The sequence below is a fragment of the Cavia porcellus genome, unplaced genomic scaffold (genome assembly GCF_034190915.1).
Source record: "Cavia porcellus strain 051 isolate PalLab524CR breed Dunkin Hartley unplaced genomic scaffold, mCavPor4.1 scaffold_8, whole genome shotgun sequence".
In the NCBI taxonomy this organism is placed as follows: Eukaryota; Metazoa; Chordata; class Mammalia; order Rodentia; family Caviidae; genus Cavia; species Cavia porcellus.
In genome coordinates, this window is record NW_026947491.1 from 92,574,144 (window position 1) to 92,593,385 (window position 19,242).

The window sequence follows — 19,242 nt, forward strand, 5'->3', positions numbered from 1 at the left end:
CCCTGCGCAGGAGTCACTCACTCCAGACTTCTCCCCACAGCTACTCCAGTTGCCCTCTGGTTCTGGGGTCCAAAGTCAGACCCATTCGGGCCCTGAGTCCATGTGGTCAGGGCTGTGGAGCTCAGTGTGGCCCAAGGCAAGGACGGCACAGTTGGCCCAGGAGCGAGGCGGGGCTGCTGCCGCCCAGCCAAGAGTCTTGTCATTGTCACTCCTGGGAAGGGTGTGAGGCTGAAGGCCAGACAGGCCAGAGAGACCCTGAGCCGGTCGGTGAGCAGCAGACCCTGGAGTCATGATTCAGGTGTGTCGGATGCTGAACGGGGAGTGTGGGCTTGCACGGGAGCAGGGGAGACTGGCAGGGGCTCCCTGCTGCCAGGACAGCTGGAGACAGGAGGGACTTGTCACCGCTGCAGAGCCTGCTGGGCCCTTGTCTCAGTGCTAAAGACACTGAGGAATGTGCTGGGCAGTTAGGGTCCCTGAGGAGCTCCAAGGTGGCCTCCTCTGTGGGCGAGTGGCCGTGGGGATGCTGCAGCCTAGGTGGGGTTCCTTCTGCCTCTTGCTGGGCACAGCTCCCTGGAGGCAGAGGCCAGGGTGGAACTGTGCCCAGGCTGCCAGGGCATGAATCCTGGGACAGCTCCCAGCTGGCACAGGGCAGCCTCCTGATGTTAGCCCTTCACCCTTCTTGATATGTCTTTATTTCTATTCATTTCATTTCCATTTTTGTTAGTATGCAATGACCACGCCCTGTGGGGGGTTGGTACATGCAGAGGGCACGTCTTAACTCCGTGCTTCATCCCCTTTCTCGTTCCTTCCTTCCCCTGTTCAATTGTTTATTGCAGTAAAATACACAGAACATAAAATTTTTGTGCATTTCTAAAGGAGGCAAATTCAGGGCCTGTGGGCCAGAAATTTGATGTGAGTCTTCACGGCGTGAAGGGCGCAGCCCTGCATCCCAGTGCCAGACCTGAGGCTGAAGGGGTCTGGGGTGGAGCAGGAGGGATGGAGACCCTGTCTCAAAAGTCCAGCCTCCCTGCAAAGCACAAAACCTCTGAAGCCTAACTCCCACTCCTGTGTAAAAACCCTTGGCCTGGCAAGTCCTGCATTCCCGTACCAGTGTGCAGGGGTGACCAGGAGCAGTGTCCACCTTGGTCCTGCTTTGTTCTGTGAATGCCCTGTGTCCTCTAAGCTCCTGTGTTGCAGGATTGTGATCTTACTGATGTGCACAGCCCGCCGTGCAGCCCAGCGCACCTGTGACCTTGACAGCACTGCACCCAGCGGTTCTTGAGAAGTTCCCAGGTGCCCTGTGAAGCCGCGTGGGGACCTCAGTCTGGCCTTGAACTCACTATGTAGCCCGTGCTGACCTCGGGCTCTTGATCCCCTGGCCTGTCCTCCTGGGATTCTCGGCATGCACTGCTACATCCCACACCCAGACCACTTAACAGAGAGACTTCACTGTCAGGAGATGGTAAGCAGGGCTCGGGGAGTTAGAGATGGAAGAGAGGACTGCAGGGGTAGCAGGAAGTGGCTGTCACTGCTGGGCCCCCAGCGACCCGACCCGGCAGGAGGTGGGGCCATCAGAATGGAGGAGGGAGTGTCTGGAGGCTGGGACCCAGGCTCTGAGTGGAGAGGGTCACCTGCAGATGCTGGCACCTCAGAGCCTGGAGGAGGGGCCGGTGGCACCGACGCAGTCAGGACAGATGTTTGTGACCCTTCAGTAATGACAGCTGTGGGCTGTACTGCAGCCACCCTGAGCTGCAGTGATTGGAAAGGACATGGGACTGTCCTGGGAGCACTGTGAGGGTGGCAGGAGGCTCTGGGAGCAGAGAGCTGAGCTGGGAGAGGAGAGGAGCTCTGCGCCACCCTCCCCCTGGCAGCTCATCCTCTCCCCTGTTGGTGGAACTCACCACTGCATAGTGACAAGGGAGAAGGTGGTCTTCAGGGGCCCAGCCCAGCAGCACCAAGTGTGCGGGATGCGGGGTGGGGCTCTGGAGAAGCGGGGTGTTGGCTTCCTGTCCAGCGCGAGTCTGCGGGCAAGAGCAGCTTTTGTCTTGGCTGGCTGCATAGTTGCTTCCGAGCTCCCTGATCTGAGTAATATGATCTAGGTTCTTTCTTGCTTGCTGGTGGCTTCCTCTGGCTCCAGGCGAGCATGGCTGAGGAAGACCCCAGGAGCCCCAGGGGGAGGAGGTGGGAGGGAACCCGGCAGAGTTTGGTTTTCCTGTCTTGCACTGAGCATCTCTGCTTAGGGGTGCCGGGGTACGGGGTACGGGCTCCTGGCTCCTCCCCTGATCCCCAGGCCTTACTGTGGTGGGAGGTTTGTCCTGCTCCTTTCCCCCAGGGTGAGGTTCCTGGTGAGCTGACCTTGGAGCCTTGGGACCAGTTAGTTCCCCAAGAGCACTGCCCCCCGCAGTGGCGCCTTCTGGTCTTCTGCTGGGTCCTCGATGTGGACCAGCCTCGTTTTCAGTGTCTTCAGCCTGGGGTAACTCAGTCTGCGGCTCTGCTCTCCTGGGAGGGTGCTGGGCGGTGAAGTCCTCTGGTTCTGAGTCCTGCAGCCTGGTCCTCAGGACCTCCTGGGCTGTCCCTCCTTGGACAGGGACAGTGCCGCTCTGCCTGCTGCTGTCACCCTGCTCTTGTCACTGGTGTGGGGGGCGGATTTTGCAGTCTCAGCTGGAAACTGCACAGCAGAGGCAGCCTCCCCTCCTACCCAAGAGGAAACATACCCTGAGCTGTGAGGCCCCAGGGGCGCTGAGGGGTTTCCCGCTGGGCCTGTGGTGTCCTCAGCATCGAAGGGTCCGGGGAGGTGTGTTTCTCTGACTGGCAGCAGCACGGCCTCACAGCTCCAGAGTCGGGGTTTGGAATCCTGCAAGTTTGGATTTGAATTCCGGCCCTGTTAGTTTTGGAACCTTGATCATGCTATCAGCGTTCCCAGGCCTCAGGTTTTCATTTTAGGATGAGGTCAGCTGCTCTCTTGCAGTATTGAAAGGAGTAACAGCTTCAGCAGGTGCAGGCTGGGAGACTCGGGTGCTCAAAGCTTTGGCGGGAGTGACGCGGGGTGGCTCCTCCTTTGGAGAAGCACCTTGCTGACCTCCCACTGGGGTTGTCTGGACTTCTGCATCTTTCTCCCCGAGAAGCTACGAGGTGGCCCAGACACAGGCATTGGTGTCGGATAGGTGGGGTCCGAATGGCGCCTCTCCTGTGGGTCTTGCTTATCTGTTAGCTCTGTGGCTGTCTGCACCCATTTCCTGGGCCTGACCTCCCCAAGCTGTGGTGTGGAAGAGTGCTGACCCAGGTCACTGGGCGGCACCGATGCTGAAGTCCTGGTCTCCGTTCAGACTAAGAATAACAGTTTGTAGAAGGTCTAGGGAGAGGCCCAGCACCATTCAGGGGGCCGATATTCAGGGGGGCAGTGTAACATACCTGGAGGGACAGGAGAATGTGCGTCCCAGAAGCCATGCTGCATTATAGCTAAGCTGAATTTCGTTATCCATGAAATAGGGTGGCTACATTATCATTTCTTGCTGGTTAAAGATGTAAGGTGATTAGTTTTATACAGGTTGATTACTTTTATACCGGTTAACACAGATTTTTTTTTTTTTTTGAGACAGAGTCCTGCTGTCTAGCTAAGGCTGGCTTTGAACTCGCTTGTATAGCCCAGGCTGGCCTCAAACTCACAGCAGTCCTCCTGTCTCAGCCTTCCGAGTGCTGGGGTTACAGGTGTGTGCCATTATACCTGACCAGGTTGGACTTTATAGGCTACTGAACAATTAATATAATAGGTTTAAAATGCATTTCTATTTTCTTACGTAAATTATGTTTTCAGTATAATTGCACAGAAGAGAAAGAGTTAAGATGAACAGATATGTAGGTGGGTGTGGAAAGAATCATCAGTGGGGGAGCTCATGAGGAGCTGCTCACGTCCGAGCCCACCAGCTGTATCTGGCTGTCTGATGAGAAACAGTCCCATCATGGTGTCATCATTTACCCGTAGAAAATGCTGTACTCATCCTCACAAGTTTGTCACCGTCACGTCCTCATCCCCTGTGGTAAAGGTTTATAAATCCATTTTAATTAAAAGCAGGAAGCAGCACTTTGGGGGCCACGTCAATAAGCAAGACACCCTTTTGAACGCAGAATGACTTTGACACCTCTGAATTAAAGGACAGTTTCACTTCAGCCAGAGGCTCAGGGGTTGATAATTATCTAGCAGATACAGGTTCTGTGCTCAGCGTGGGGAAACTGGGTCTCACGGTGGTGTCTCCCCCAGTGGGGGTCGTGCTGATTTGGTGTCCAGAGTGTACCAGGTCGCTGCTGGTCTTATCTCCTCCTCTGAGGGCTTGGCACTTGCCAGGGGTTCCAGTGAAATGCTCCAGGCAGCTGCATGTGCAGTGTGCACAGCTTTCAACTAGGGGACCACGGTTCCCCTAGAACCAAAAGACCCAGCGCGTCTGGCCTGCCTTCCTCCTGATGGACAGCCTTAGGGACAGCCTTAGAGCTACGTGTCGGGCTCAGCCTGGTTTGTGTGTTTGTTTCAGAAGAGTAACGTGCGTGCTCACTAGGGCCCTAAGGAAGGTTCCTTTCCTCTTCACAATATGCCGAGGGGTTCCCTTACTCAGGGGAGGAGATGGTTCGTTGTACAGTAGTGCCTCCCTGCGAGAGTATCCGCTCCTGTCTTTGTGTGTGCATAGAATGTGTGTGACATGGCTCCTAACTTCACGGGAGAGAAAAGCCAGCTGGCATTTCTCTTCCTGCACTGAAGAAATCCTTCGGTACCCATGGTTGTGCCACTGAACTGGTACAGGAGACACAAAATTGCAGCATGTAAGGACCGGGAAGGACTTGGCAGTCGGCTGGTTGACCACATACTTGATATTCGAGCTTAGGCAGCCTGCTCCCGTAGTTGGGCATCTGGGGAGTGCCTGGCACAGCCTGTGAGAGCCCTGGCATCCTGGCATCTGGCTTATGTGCTCTTCCCCATCCTGGCTGCCCTCAGTTTTTCCTGTAGTTCAGTAGCGAGTCTTTTGGGAGCCCCTCTGGGTTGGCACATTTCGTGAGCTGCAATCCTGTGCCACGGAAAGATGGTGGAAACTCTTGAAGTGGACGCAGCCCGCTTCCTCCCAATGAGCCCTTTTTTCTCAGCACCAAAAAAGAAGTCTCTGTCCTTGTCACCAAGTGGCTCATCACACCTGTTTTTGATCTTTTAGGACAGAAGAATCGATAACGGAAGATGACAAGAGGAGGTAGGTTTGGGGTTGTGGCTGGCGTCGTGTTGAGTAATCGAGGCTGCCCCTGCTGATTTTCCACCGGCGGCACATTGCCAGGGAAACAGGTTCCACTGGGAGGGTCTTCAGCCCAGGGGGCCTGGGAGGGGCTCATCCAGAGGCCACACGGAATTCTTGATAGATGTTAGCCATTTCCCGGGACAAGTCATTACCCGTGTTTATCACCGTGCTAACTCAAGACGTTCCAACTTCTTATTCCTCATTGCAAGTAAAATATCCGAGAAGTCTGAATTCAGTAAAGTTTTTTTTATGTAGCATCTTTCTAATTTGTATCCCTTCAGCCGAGCTGGGGGTACCCGCTTGTTTTCCCAGCACTGAGGAGGCTGAGGCAGGAGGATCACTGTGGGTTTGAGTGTCAATGGCCATTTGAACTACATGGTGAGACCCTGTCTCAGACAAAACAAAACAAAACAAAACAGAGTTACATTTCCAGGAACAAAGATAGTTTGGATTCAACTTTGAAAGACCATGTATTGTGTCAATAATTATGTAACTGTTTGGAATGTTGCCTCTTCTCTCTCGGTACGTACCATTGAAGTCGGTCTGCTTTGTCTCATAGAAACTACGGCGGCGTCTACGTGGGCCTGCCCGCCGAAGCTGTCGATGTGGGGACCAATCAAACCAAGACTGCCCGAAAAAGTAAGGACGGTTTTGGGGTGTGTGCTCCCTGCAGCTCTTTGCGTGTTTTGTGACAATATGAAATTTCTATGTCTGCTTAGCTGGCTTCTACTACCTCGTTTCAGGGAGCCGGAAATCAGTTTGTGATAGGCGTTCCTTGAAATTGCTGCTTGTGTATTAAGAGTAATTCCAGAGCACACGTAGCTTTTATTTGTAGCTGTGCTCCATGGGGAGTTTTAATTTCCTCTTGCAAAGCTCGCCTTCAAGTCAGTTCATGGAGGTTTTGTGGTGCACCAGGGTAGATTTCTGGGATGCCTTTTTTCGTTTTGTTTTGTTTTTGACTGATAAGGGGGCTGATGTGGAATTCAGGGGAGTGTGGTTCCCTTTCCTGGGTTGTAAGTTAGTAGCTCAGGTGAGTGAAGAGCTTTCCAGATAAGAGGCCCGGTGGACCACGGCCATGGGTCTTGCTTACGTGCATTTTAAAGTGAGGCTCACAGTGAGAATGCGGATCTACTGCGCACTCCACTGATTTATTATAGAATGTGTGGTTTTATTTTTCACTCTTTATTTAAGAGACAAAGGACACAGAAAAGAAAAACAAAAAGCAAAAGAGACAAACAACAACAACAAACTGCAAACAATAACAGTGTAGGTGCTCAAAACGAGATGACAGGGATTGAACGTAACAGTCTGCTGTGTTATGTGCTGTCCCTCGCTGCTCTGACACTGCTGTGGTCTGGTCCTCGTTGCTATTCCCCTGTGATGTAGAACAGCGAAAGTGTGCATCTTAGCTCGTCTGTAGTTTTGTGGGAAATCACAATGTGTTCTTTACAATCTGGACATTTAACTTTTCTCTAATTTTTCTTTAAGATTAGAGGACGCTGGCACCGTGGCCCAGTAAACGAGAGGTACTGTCTATTTTTCTAAACGGTTTTATATATTTGCTCTCGGTGATGAATAAAGGGTGGATGTTATTGTATTTCAGACAGTCGGGTTTGATTACGGGGGGCTTGCTTCCTTTTCCTCAGCCCTGGCTTGTGGGGCACAGTGGTCACGTTCATCGCGGGGGCCCGTGTGTCGGTGCTGTCCCCTGATGAGGGGTCTCATCCTGAGGATCACTATAGAGAGGTTACTGCTCTGGTCACCTGTCTTTGTGGCTACTTCTTCACTTCATTTTGTTTCCAATCCAATTCTGTTAGTAAGAGCAAGCTGTGTGTCTGCCAAAACCATCGCTCGGGGCGTCCCGCCTTCCTTGCAAAGACCCCCAAGGGCACGGGGCTTGAGAAGGGGCAGGTAGGGGCGCTCAGTGGGGCTGGCTCAGTGCGAAGGCTGTGGCAGCAGCCGGGGTGGGTGAGCAGCACGGGGACGCGGCCCTTCCCGGCCAGCGCTCCAGCAGAGCTGGGCCGTCCACACTGCGGCACGAGGGACAGAGGGACAGAGGAGTCTCGGCCCTGGGCCCACTGGGGCCCTGGGACCCCAGCTGTGTCTGTCTCAGTCCTGGGGAGCCACACCTGGCTTCACTGAAGCTCTGCTTCTCGGGGTGCCCTGCCTGCCGGGCAGCCTGTTTGGAAGTTGGTGGCCGTGGTTTGAGTGCAGCTGTTCTGCAGGCTGGCTGGGCAAGCCCTTCCCCCTTGTGGCCTGGCTTCAGAATCCGATGCTGAGGTGTAGGCGATTGTTGGGGTTCATGGAAATGAATGGAGGGTGGCTGCCGTGGTCTGTGTCACCATCATCGTCACCACCCCCATCAGCCTTTTGTTCGTGTCTGCGATTAGAACCCGGCCCAGAAGCACAGGGTTTGCAGTTGAGCCAGTGGCTCAGCTGTTGGGGAGGGTGGGCAGAGTCAGTGCACAGGAGGCTGCGGCTGCCGGGACCAGGACAGTCCTCGAGTGGTCCGCACGGCTGACTGCTCCAGGCAGCAGGGAATCTAGCTGGAAGCCCGCGTGCGCTGAGCGCCCCTGCCCGTCTTGGGGAACGGGTGCATTTCCAGAGCATGGCTCGGGGAGGAGCCCGGGGTCTCTGCAGCCACACAGAGCCCAGGGCCTTCTCTCAGCCTCACTGTCCTCTTCTGAACTTTCAGGATCACAGCCCGGCAGCGTGGCCAGTGAGCTGCGTGGCCTTCAGCCGATAGCAGTGACCCTCAGGCCGGCGATGTGTCACTGTGCCTCCAGGCCGCTGTCTTCTCCGTGCCCCTCTGCTTCTCCCATAGTCCATTTGCTCTGGTCTCTCTTTTGCCACCTTTGGGTCCCCTGCAGGGTTTTGTCAGGGAAGTGGCTGCCACAGGTGTCTACATGAAACCCTGGCAGGGTCACACGGCGTGCAGGACAACAAGGCCTTTTTGTGGCGGCCCTGGGGACTGAACCCAGAGCCTTTGTCCTCAGCATTTTAAAGTCCTTTTAAAACCTTGGAGACAAGCCTCCCAAGCTCCTGTGTAGCCCAGGCTGTGCTCCAGCTCTCGATTCTCCGCCCTCAGCCTCCCGAGGTCTGGAATTCCAGCCTGCAGCACACCCTAGGCTGGAGGGGAGGACCGTGGGATGCAGGGTCAGTCACACCTTTTCTTTCTTTTTTTTAAACCAACAAGAGTGTGTGAACTGAACTTACCCACTGGCCAAAGTTCCCATTTGGTTTGGTGATGAGGGGACTTCAGAATCTAAATTACTGACCCCACAAGGCGGCAGGTACTGGGGCTTCAGACGGAAGTGGAGTCCCCGAGCGCTGGGCCTGCCCTGGTCCTGAGCGTGCTGGGCAGGGACGCTGTGTGGCCCAGCAGTTCCTGTGTGTTTGGTGTTGCTGGCACGTGCGTGGCCAGCTCCAAGCGGGCCGACAGTGCCGGATTTTAACTGAGATTCTCGTCTCCACCTGGCTTTGTCACTCTATGTGAATGTTACCGTGCTTAGCACCACGCCAGCCACTTAATAATTTTAAATAAGTGCTGGTTGATGTTGGATATGTGCAGGCCCAGCGTCGATGCTTTAATGGCAGCCATGTGTCCTCAGGTCCGCTGATCTCTTCTCTCCTGTCCTCTCTGTGTAGTTTGCTCGTCGATTCAGAAGAGCTTTGGCTCCAGCGACGCTGTGCTTCGCACAGACGTTTCCGAGGAAATTCTGAACAGTTGCCACCCACCTGTCCCCGACCCTAAGGCTGTCATTAAAGCCACGGCCCAGGGTCCGTGCTATCACAGAAGGAATCGGGCTGACGCGCTGGTTTCTGACGCCGTCCGTGATCCCGTGTGGAAGAGGAGCAGCACCTGTCCTGGCCGGCGTGACTGCAGCCTCGGTGTGCTCACGGCCGCTCGGCCCCGTCGTGGCCGGGTCTTTCCCCAGTGCTCTTTTGATAGTTTTATATAACAAAACCCTTATTCTGTTTATAATTGAGGATAGTAGGGCACTATAAATGAATCACCTAAAGTGATACAAATTCTTATCTTTCACTGTTTCTACTCTATATTAATTTTTAGCTGTAAAATTGGTAACTGGATTCTTACTACCATCTCTCTCCCTTTAGTTTGGTTTTCAAATTTTATTTAAATGTTGGAGGATTGCACTGTTGGGAATGATGTATCACGCTTCAGTATTTAAACCTGTCGGATGTGCAGTTTGCTCGTCTAGAACACCTGTGGCCGACGGCCTCTTTGGTTTGGTCGGAGGCTGACGCAGCCACAGGTATCCCGAGCCAGTGAGTCTAGTCCTCCCCGCCCAGTCCTGCAGTCGCCTGGTGTTAATTCTGCGCTATTTTTAAGGATCTCCGACAGATGATTAGCGGGATGTCTGGGAAGTTCTTAGATTTGCTAGTGAGGTGTGTGTGTACACCTCTGGCAATGTAAATCACTCAGTTTACTAATGTATTTCAACAATTAAACATTTTTAGCCCTCTTTCCCTGGATTGCTTAATTATTTTCTAAAGAACAGTCTCATAGACGTCATGCATGGTACTGAAATATACAGATACACGGTATCAGTGTATAAAGATAAGGCCTACATTACTGTGAGGAAGGAAATTTGTTTGCCAGGAGAAAGGCCTTATATATTTCGGTGCACATAATAGCCACAGGAACATCAAATCAGTGAAGGAAAGAAAACTGACCAAGGAATTACGATCCGAGTGCTCTCACAGCGTCTCCACAAGTACAGCGTCTACAGGGGGACGAGCAGCAGTTTCTCTCATTAGAGAGAACAAACAGATTGAGTGTCGGGAAAGCTCCCAATCTTTAAAGAATTTTAGATTTAGGGAAAGTGGAAGGATTGCACGGGGTTCTGGGGCGCCTCCCCGAGCGCCCCCAGCGAGTCTGGCCGCCTGCAGCACCTGTCAACACTAAGCAGGTAAACAGAGACACATACCTACGGCCTGCAATTTGTTTTCCCGTGAATGCCCTTCTTGTTGGTCCTGGAATTGAATCCAAGATCACAGTGCCATCTGCTAGACTTCGTGCATTTATTTCTTTCCTGACACTTTCTTGGCTTTTGTTTCTCGTGGCTTTGATACTTTTTAGGTTCGCTGGTTGGCTGTTTTGGAGAACGTCCTCCAGTGGAATCAGCTTTCTTATGGTTGGGCCGGGGTGTGTATGTTTGGAAGAGGACCCGGAGGTGACATCTCCCCGACTGCATCTTCTGCCCCGTGTCTTTACTATGTCTTACCACTGGTGACATTTACCCTGATCACCTAGTGACTCTGTCAGCTTTCCCCACTGAGAAGTCTATAGCTTTCTGTTTCTAAAAACTCAAAAGTTAAAACTTCATTCAATTTCATTACAAATGAAGCGTCTTCCATCTACGGCAAGCCTAAACATTTCCCTTCATCTGGACTGCATTCCTGCTCAGGCCGCTGTGGTCCTCACGGGCTAATGACCCTTCCGCTCACCCACCTGGCCTCCAGCAAATGGTCAGCACCTTCACCGCACACTGCCAGCCCCCTGCACAGTTTAGAGAATAAATTACTAAAGATCTTTCAGAACAGTGAGAGGCATACCCTTCACAATGCATTCCGGAGTCAAACCTTCCCGAACAGTACATTTCTTTGCAACATTATTTTAAAACTAGAACAGAGAGATGGTCTCATTAAAGCCTGCTTGTCTTAAGAAACCTTGTAGCCAGCAGGTGCTCATTCTCAGGGTGAGCTAAGAAGCCTGCTAGGATTTACCTTAGGAGAAACTGCTGGAAACAGGACCCCTGGGAATCCAGTGCTGGGGAATCAGCCAGCCCCCCGGGGTGCTCCCAGTCCCTGCCCCGAGAACCGCACCCCCAAAAGCCCAGGACCGAGCCTCGTGCGGGTGAGAAAACAGGTGCAGCCTCACAAATGGGGATCCAAATTGCAAACTGTGCCCACCGCCAGAGTTAGAGGAATTTCAGCAGTGGCTCTGCGGAGAAAGCTTTCCTGGGTCTCTTTGCTTAATGCATCTGCGTAACCAAACAGCACCACGATGATGACGCCAGCGATGGACTTCCATGGGTGGTGCGGCTCTGCAGCGCCCACTTCTGACCTTCGCCCTTCTGCTGCTGTTGCCAGTCGAGTTCGTGCTGGGCCCCGCTGGGCACTGGGCACTCCGGGCTGCAGGACTGCGGGGCGCACGCAGCAGCAAGGCCAAGGTGGGCACAGGTCAGTTGGGAGCACAGAGCGGGGACAGGAAGGGCAGGGCGGCAGGCGAGGAGACCCGGGCCCTGACAGCGGGGGAGGAAGCGGTGTCCAGCAGCCCATTAGGGAGCTTTGCTGTCACCCTCACAGAGAAGCAGGCCCAGCGGCTGCTGCTTGCAGGAGGAGAGGTTGATCGGGGCTCTTGGTCTGGGCTCATGTGTGGCCAGGGTCTGAGCGCTGGGCAGCCAGGAAGCAGAGAGAGAAGGAGAGGCGGGGGACAAGGTGACCCCGCCAGCCAGCCAGCCCGTCTCCTACAGCAGTCAGTGACCAGACTCCTCCAGGGAGAGTCCACTGATAATTGGGACACTCCATGACCCAGTTGCCTTGTGACTTTGGGGGACATTGTAGGTCTAAACTGTACGAAGCGGACTACAGGGGCAGAGGCCCCAGAGCCCCGGGGACCTCAGTGTGACCTGTGAGCCAGGCTGGCTGGAGGGGGGCCAGGCGAGCTCCTGAGGAACCCAAGTCTGGGGGCAACGACTCAGGGCCCGGGTTCCTCTCCTGCCCTTCTGATTTCTCCGACAGCTGTTCCGTGGATCTGTCTGCCCAAGGCACGGCTCTGTGAATATGTGGCTCTCCCGTTTCACCGGTGACACGGAATGCCTGGAGCTTTCTGTGTGGCTAGAGGAGGCCCAGCAGGGCACATGCTGGGAGCACAGTGCCAGGGACGGCGTGCTCAGCTCAGCACCAGGCGCGCCCAGGGCTTAGCCGTCAGGCCCTGCCTGGCTTCACACCTGTCTCCTGCACCATCCATTACACACCGTGGAGCCCTGCTCGGCCATGGAGATAAACGTGAGGCATCTGCGGGAAGACAGGTGCACCTTGAGACCATAATCTTAAGCAGAATAAACCAGACACGCAAGCTTGAAGTTGCATTGTTCCTCTTAGGTGAGAAATCCAAATCTCCCGGGAGCAAGCCGGTGCAGCCCACCATCCTCCCTCCTCCGGGGCCCTGGCCTCCCGCGCCCATCATCCTCCACTCTCACCCGTGTTCCACTCTTTAACAGCTTCTCTCCCTCCCTGTGGCCTCACTAGATTTTTGGGGAAGAGGCCAAAGTGGTGTGATGCCCGGCCCAGTGAACAGGGCGGGAGGACACAGAGTCGTGGGTTTCCGTTGGATGGCAGGGCCGCAGCAGCCCTCATCCCATCCCACAAAAACCCTCGTGAAAGAACACTCCAGAGCTGCTGCAGAAAGAGGCAGGGACCGCGGCGTGTGTCCGCATGGAGGGGAGCGTTCTGGGTGGGGTTAGTGACAATGCATCATTCACTTCAATATTTTAAAAAGCTTTCATCCTCCACTGTATATTTCAGTTATATCTCCCAATTATAAAAGCCATGCTTTTTGAAGAATATGTAATTTATGGGAATCCCTCGGTGTGCATAGTACATTTAAGAATGCAGGTTAAAGAACTGTATATAAAATTATCCCCGATAGGATCTAAATGTGTGTATTATATAAATATATATACACCCTCTAAGCCAATCTCATGACTTCCTACACATTTATATATCTTGTGTATAATATACAAATATATATAAATTGTAAAAGTGCATCTATAAAAGAGATGAACACTCTTTCAGTTGTCACCGAGGAGCAGAGGGCAGCACTGTCCCCTGCCCGCGCCATCGCTGGTCTTTCAGCCCGGAAGGAGGGGTGTGGAGGGTGTGACCATGTGCGGGGTCCCTGTCCCTCACGGTCCGGTGACCTTCACGGCAGCTCAGCGCAAGGCCAAGCCCAGGGATTTCTGTGCATGGTCATCTTGAGTCCTTTCAGCAGTCTTGCACATTTTAGGGTGATAGAAGATAGGGAAATAGTGCGCAACACTTTACTCTTTAATAACACCCCAAAATCTGCAAGGAAGCTTTCATTCAGTGTTTGACATTTTAAGAACAGACGTCCCGTCTAGAAGGAAACGTGCGTGTGCTGCCCCCTGGTGGAAGCAGCTTACCATAGCCGCTCGAGTCCCCTCTGTTGGGGAGCAGTTTTCGTGTCCCCCATTAACTGATGGCCTCTGGGTCGGAGCAGTTTCTTGCTAAAAGGAAGGGGTTGAAAACTCCTCCCTGCCTCTCCTCTGTCTTTGTGTCTTTCTCTCTGTGTGTGTCTTCGCCACTTACTTTGCTGTGTAGCTTTGCAAAGTCGCGGCACTTCCCTGGTCTCAGTTTCTCGTGTGTTACATGGAGACTTTTATTTACACGCATCAGCCATTACGTGTGAAGCTTTTGCCACGTGCCGTGTACTCACGCGCTGAGTTCCACGAGCAGCTGGTACATAGGAACAGGTGGCATTTCCACTTACAATCGAGGAAGCCAAAGGTCCAGAGAAAAGCAGCCCCCTTCTCGAGAGGCTGGGGAGGCCCCAGGGTGTGGAGGACAGTGCCCGGGAGAAGCCTGGGGTGAGGTAAGGGTCCCACGACGGCCTCGCTGTGGACGGGGTCACAGGACGGGTGCTGTGACAGTGGCGTTGTCAGGGACACACGGACCCTTATTTACCTTGGGTTACTCTCACGTTTAATCGGTGCTGGTCCTGGCAGAGAGAAACGCGCACTGTATTAACAGCCAGCCCTGCTCGGGTGTCTGGGTCTTCCTGGACCTGTTCCCGAGGTCAGGCTGCCACCCTGCTCATTTCCCCGGGGTCGATGGCACCTCATCCCGAGGCAGAAGAGCAGGTAAATAAGAGGCAGCCGAGAGAGAAGCCCGCCAAATGTCACAAAGCCAACAGGCGGAGGTCACTCTGGCCCCTCAAGACCTCTGAGCACTTGCAAACCAGAAGGACAGGCGCGTGGCCTGTGTCCAGCTCCTCTGCATTGGTTTTTGACCCTGCCCCACTGGACACCTTGACACTTCCTCCACAGACCCTGCAGGCTCAGGGGCTTCCCCTCCCGACAGGTCCCTGCGTCAAGGGCTCCACGGCATCTGGACTTCTGTCGCCCCCAGTTAGAGAGCCTCCCCGAGCCCCAGGACTTCAGGAGACGTGAGCTCCTCTCCTGCGCTGGCTCCCACCCTGTGGAGTGTACTTTTCCTTTTAATAAATTGTACTCCTGCTGCTTGCTGTAGTCGGGGTTTGCAAGGGAATACATTTAAAGCAGGACACATAATTTATAGGATAATTGTATAATATTCATTCAAAAAGTCACATGCAGAAGAACACAATAGATCTGTCCACAAACTGAAGACTCAAAGAGTCCAGCTGAGGGCCTAGAGTCCATGACAATGTCCTGTGTGAGTCCAGCTGGAGGTCGAGAGACCACACCAATGTCTCATTGAGTCTGTATTGAGGGTCTGCACTGGGAAGGCCCAAAGGTGAGTGGTGGAAGCTAGAGAGTCTGTGCCAGGGGCATGCAGGAGCTGTGCCGGCAGCCTGAGGGATCTGCCCTGGAGCCAGGAGGTGATGCTCAAGGTAGGGACCAGAGCTTCCCCGAAGAGAACCACAGCCATTCGCAGCGACAGCCAGGACCTGAGCTCCTCTGATGATGATAACAGCCGAGCTCTTCACAGGAAAGCCGTGGTGACAGCTTCTGCAGGAGACTGACCAGCACACCTCCTCCCTCTGTTCTCCTTCTACATTGGCAGAAGTCCTCAGCTGGGCCCGCCACTGATTCGGTTCAGCTGCTGTTGCAAGCTGACCATTAGTTAAGCCACTATATACCCTTTCTGGGTGTCCTGCTCAATTCTTTGTTGAGGACTCCAACAATCTGAAAACCACCCCGAGAGGCCCCCATTTCATAACAATCCTGTTTCACTCCTGACTGTAGTGATGGAATAGTGGGGAAAGGAGATGGAAGGTGTTGGTGTATTATTCCATTTTCGATTGCTATAACAAAATACCTGGAGTTGGGTACTTTATACTAGGTCCACTCAGGCCATAATTTTAAAGGCCGAAGAGCATGGGCCCCTGTCTTCTTGGCTCTGGTGGGGAGCATCCAGGGAGACAAGAAGCAGAGGCCAGAAAAACGAGTTTTTCACAGTTCATTCTTGTAGGCAGTAATGGACTCTACAACCGTTCCTGAGTGGAGCCCTGACTTAGTCGCTTCCATGAGACCCCAACATCCTGGGGGCCAAGCTCTGGACTCGTGGGCTTGTGAGGGACACACTAAAGCCCACATCCAAATCACTGGCAGGTGTAGTGTTCCTGTATCAAACCATGGTCTGGGAGCCATGGAGGCTGGCAGAGTCTCCACCCATTTCCGGAAAACTCCCCTAGGTCCGCCTGCAGGGAGGGTCGGGGAGTCCGGTGCCACTGGTTCTGTCGGGACAGGAAGAGCCCAGTGAAATGCCATTTCCCTTTCCTGCTGAGCTCCGAAGCAGCCCGGAAGTGAGACAAAGTGTGAGGTGAATGAGAGCTCAAGACACCGCCTTTCCTTCCCTACCGAGGAGGCCGACTGCCCAGTGCTGGACGGGGCGCCCGGCCTCGGGTCCTCATCGGCAGTCGGCTGTGACTGTGGTGAAATGGCCCTCCTCCCTTCCCCTCCCTTTCCTCCTCTTCTTCTCCCTCTTCCTCTTTCTCCTTTAATCAAATCACACTCCTCGCACACCATTTTGGAAGCACCGATTCTTGGCACCTGGACTCATGCCCTCCCCACGGTGGCCACCTCCCCTTGGGCTCAGATGCACTCTGTTCTCACTCCCAGAGGGCTGCGCTGTGCCCTTCAGGTGCCAGTAGCTTGTTCTGGTTGTCACAGGAAGCAAACACACCTGTAGAGCAGCTTGGAGGACATCTTTCTGTTGCTAGACAGTGGGTGCCTCCACGCGCGCCATCCGCCTTCCCACCCAGAGTAGCAGAGGTTGTGCTTTTGGTGCCAGGCTGCCTGGCAGGAGGGAGACACACTGAGCATGCCCAGTTCTGCTTCAGCCTCACCAGCCAAGAAGAAAGATGGACGTTGGGCGGCTCACTAAATTCCTCCCACCGGAAACATGATGAGTGGGAAATAAGAGTTCCTACCCCAAAGGACAGGCCTCTGATTTGTTTTTTTCAAAAATCTATTTGACCCTGCAGCCAACATTAAGAAATTTCATTGAAAACACTGAATTCAATTTAGAGAGTGGAAAACCTGGTCACGCAGGGCCCATGCTCCCTGTGAGATGACCAGAGGCTACAGAGTGGTCCCTGCTCACTACCTGGCCTGGACCACATGTCCCAGGGCCAGAGGAGCCCCGGCTAGGTCACTTTGCCTTCTGGGCCCCAGTGGCCTCATTCGTAAATAAATCTAGACCATAGCAGAACTACCTGAGGGGCGATTTTGAGAATCGAATGATGTAACCTCTGAGTCTTTCTGTAGCCACAAGAGCCACGCAGGAGAGGGGAATTTGTGTCACTTTGAAAGGCAAAACCAGGCCACGCAGGCATGGAAGGGCAGAGGAGGCAGTGCCTCTGGCTTGGTCCCCGGTGCCTGGTTTTAGCACTGCTCAGTCCCCTCAGCTTCCAGGAAAACATTGTGATAAGCCAGCTGCCCAGCAGCCCTCTTTTCTGTAGTGGGAAGTCCAGGGGTGGCTCTGGGAATGAGAGGTCCAGTGAAGGGGGTGTCCCCTGCCCACAGTTTAAATCTTGTCTGGAAGGAAGTTGTAGTGAGGTGGGAAGCTCTGGGTTCTGGCTAAATACTTCAATGTCTGGGTTTTAAAATAGCTTGGAGCTGATGATTGCAGACTTCCTTGAGGTCCTCAGAGGCCAACTCAGCCTGATGGATCGCCTCTCCCCGGAGGCCCAGAATGATGGAAGATGCAGAGGCAGCTCATCAACTCCAAGTAGCCTCTCCACACAGAGGCCAGAGAGCACATGGGGTCCGCACAGAGATAAGGCGACCCGAGGGAAGTTGTTGCATGAAGAACACGCAGACTTCTACTGTGCAAAGGAGTCCCAGCTAGGAAGCCGGGGCCCCACAATGGTCGGAAGCTGTCGGGGTCCCCCCAGCTCAGCCCAGGTTTGCATGGAAGTGGCAGCCCAAGGATGGTGAGGACTCCTTAGAGACAGGAGCTGGGAACGGGAGCGCGCCAGCACAGGTGGGAAGTTTGGGTAGAAGTGAGCGCTGATGGGGACAGATGTCTGCTTGGTCATTCAGGCCCCGGCTCAGTAAGCCGTCTTCCCGCAGCTCGTGCAAAATGCCACTTTTGTCACATCCCAGCCTGAGTGTGCATACAAGGTGTGATAAAAAAAATAGGGTGGGTGTTTCAATTTAGAAACTTTATTACAGTGAAAGATACAGTGTGCTTTGAGTTCTTTTATTATTTTAATTTTATATCTCAAAACACTCCGCCTTGGCTTGCACACACGTTTCCCATCGTCCTCGTCACTTTCTGACGCCACTGTGGACGTTCTCTTTAGTCACGAGTGTCTTTCCTGTGGCTGCTGCAGTGTCCTGAGCTGATTCACAGTGTTTGTCTTTATGGTGGTTTTGCGGGGTGCCAGCTTTGGTGGGTGCAGTGGAGGGAGGCACTGGGGGACGCTTCTGTGGATAGAAACCGCTGCAGACCAGCACTGATGGAAAGTTAAAAAGAAGAAACCGCCGTGAATATAGACTGCAGTGTAAATTCAGAAAGCAAGGTAAGCGTGTTTGAGGCAAGGGAGGGGATTTGTCGGGGGATGAATGGAAATGTATCAGTGTAACGATTTTAAAAATTTAAAAATTCACTCATATTTTTGAACACTGTGTATTTGGGTTAATGTCTGGTGAGGTTCTTTCTACCCCCTCTGCCACTTGTCACTGTGATGGGTTAAAGTGTCTTCCTTAAAAGACAGGTTTTAAAATCCTAACACCAACACCATTTGGAAATTAAGTCTTTCCAGAGGTGATAAAGTAAAAATGTGGAGCTTAGAGGGAGCCCTAATCCAGTGCGATCTGTGATCATTAAGGTGAGAGCTTGGATCAGGGACAGTGGGGCTCACAGAAAGGAGCAGCGCGGAGCACTGGGGTGATGCACCTGCAAAGCAGGAGTGCGGGGCTGCTGGGCACAGCGGGCGCCCAGCAGAGGCGGGAGGAGCGCGGAGGGTGGGGCTCTTCCACGCGGTACCTTCAGAGCTGTGGCCTTCTCTGAGAGGCCACACCTCCCCCAGTTTGTGTTCTCTGCCAGGGCAGCTCTAGCAAACTAAGTGGGTGCTCCAGGACCTCCCTCTTTTTTAATTTTTAATTTTTAATTTACTTTTCCAGGTTCTTTTACTGATTGTCAGCTTCATCCTATTTAAGATGCCTGCTCAGATTCATCCCAGAGCAGATATTCTTTCTTTAAATGAGCACAATTAGACCCAATGTAAATGCTAAAATCACCTAAAATAGCATTTAAGAATCAATTTTAATAATTTAGAAACCTCATTGAAATATACGCTTAAAATGAGTTCCTTTTTAATTGCATTTTAATCTCGTGTCTGCATAAAACTGAACAAAAGAACCACAGAAACCACACAGATTCAAACATGTCACAGTCCTGTCACAGGGTGGACCCCGAATGCTCCCCAGAGGGGGTTAGACCCAAGGCAGGTCCTGAGGTCACAGAGGGTGCCCCGGAAGGGGGCTCTGTGACCCAACCCCTCCCCGCTTGCTCTTCTGCTTCCCAGCCCTGAGCTACATGACTTTGTTCCACCTCAGGTCCAAGACAATGAGTCCGACCAACCATAGGCTGAAAGCCCCAGGTTGGTGCACCAATATCAACCTTACTTCTTTATAACCTGATTACCTCAAGTGTTTTGTTGTAGTATGAGAAAGCTGAATGATAACACAATACCAGTATGTAACAAATG

General features: G+C 53.2%; 1 protein-coding gene and 1 long non-coding RNA gene across 3 annotated transcripts in view; one reads left to right on the top strand and one right to left on the bottom strand.

Moving 5' to 3' along the window:
- Positions 1 to 9,762, top strand: part of CUNH12orf75 (chromosome unknown C12orf75 homolog) — a 29,991-nt gene extending 20,229 nt beyond the window's left edge. For both annotated transcript variants that reach the window (XM_063255499.1, XM_063255498.1), the window contains exons 3-6: positions 5,196 to 5,231; positions 5,833 to 5,912; positions 6,762 to 6,799; positions 8,922 to 9,762. In XM_063255499.1, the coding sequence (XP_063111569.1) occupies positions 5,196 to 5,231; positions 5,833 to 5,912; positions 6,762 to 6,766 (121 nt within the window). In that variant the 3' untranslated portion in view covers positions 6,767 to 6,799; positions 8,922 to 9,762. The remainder of the gene's footprint in view (positions 1 to 5,195; positions 5,232 to 5,832; positions 5,913 to 6,761; positions 6,800 to 8,921) is intronic.
- A 4,849-nt stretch (positions 9,763 to 14,611) lies between these two features.
- LOC111757720 (uncharacterized) lies at positions 14,612 to 16,388 on the bottom strand. Its single transcript, XR_002792009.2, has 2 exons — positions 16,209 to 16,388; positions 14,612 to 15,759 (listed from the first exon to the last, which is right to left on the bottom strand). It is a non-coding gene; the product is annotated as an uncharacterized LOC111757720 (long non-coding RNA).
- Positions 16,389 to 19,242: the final 2,854 nt, after the last annotated feature.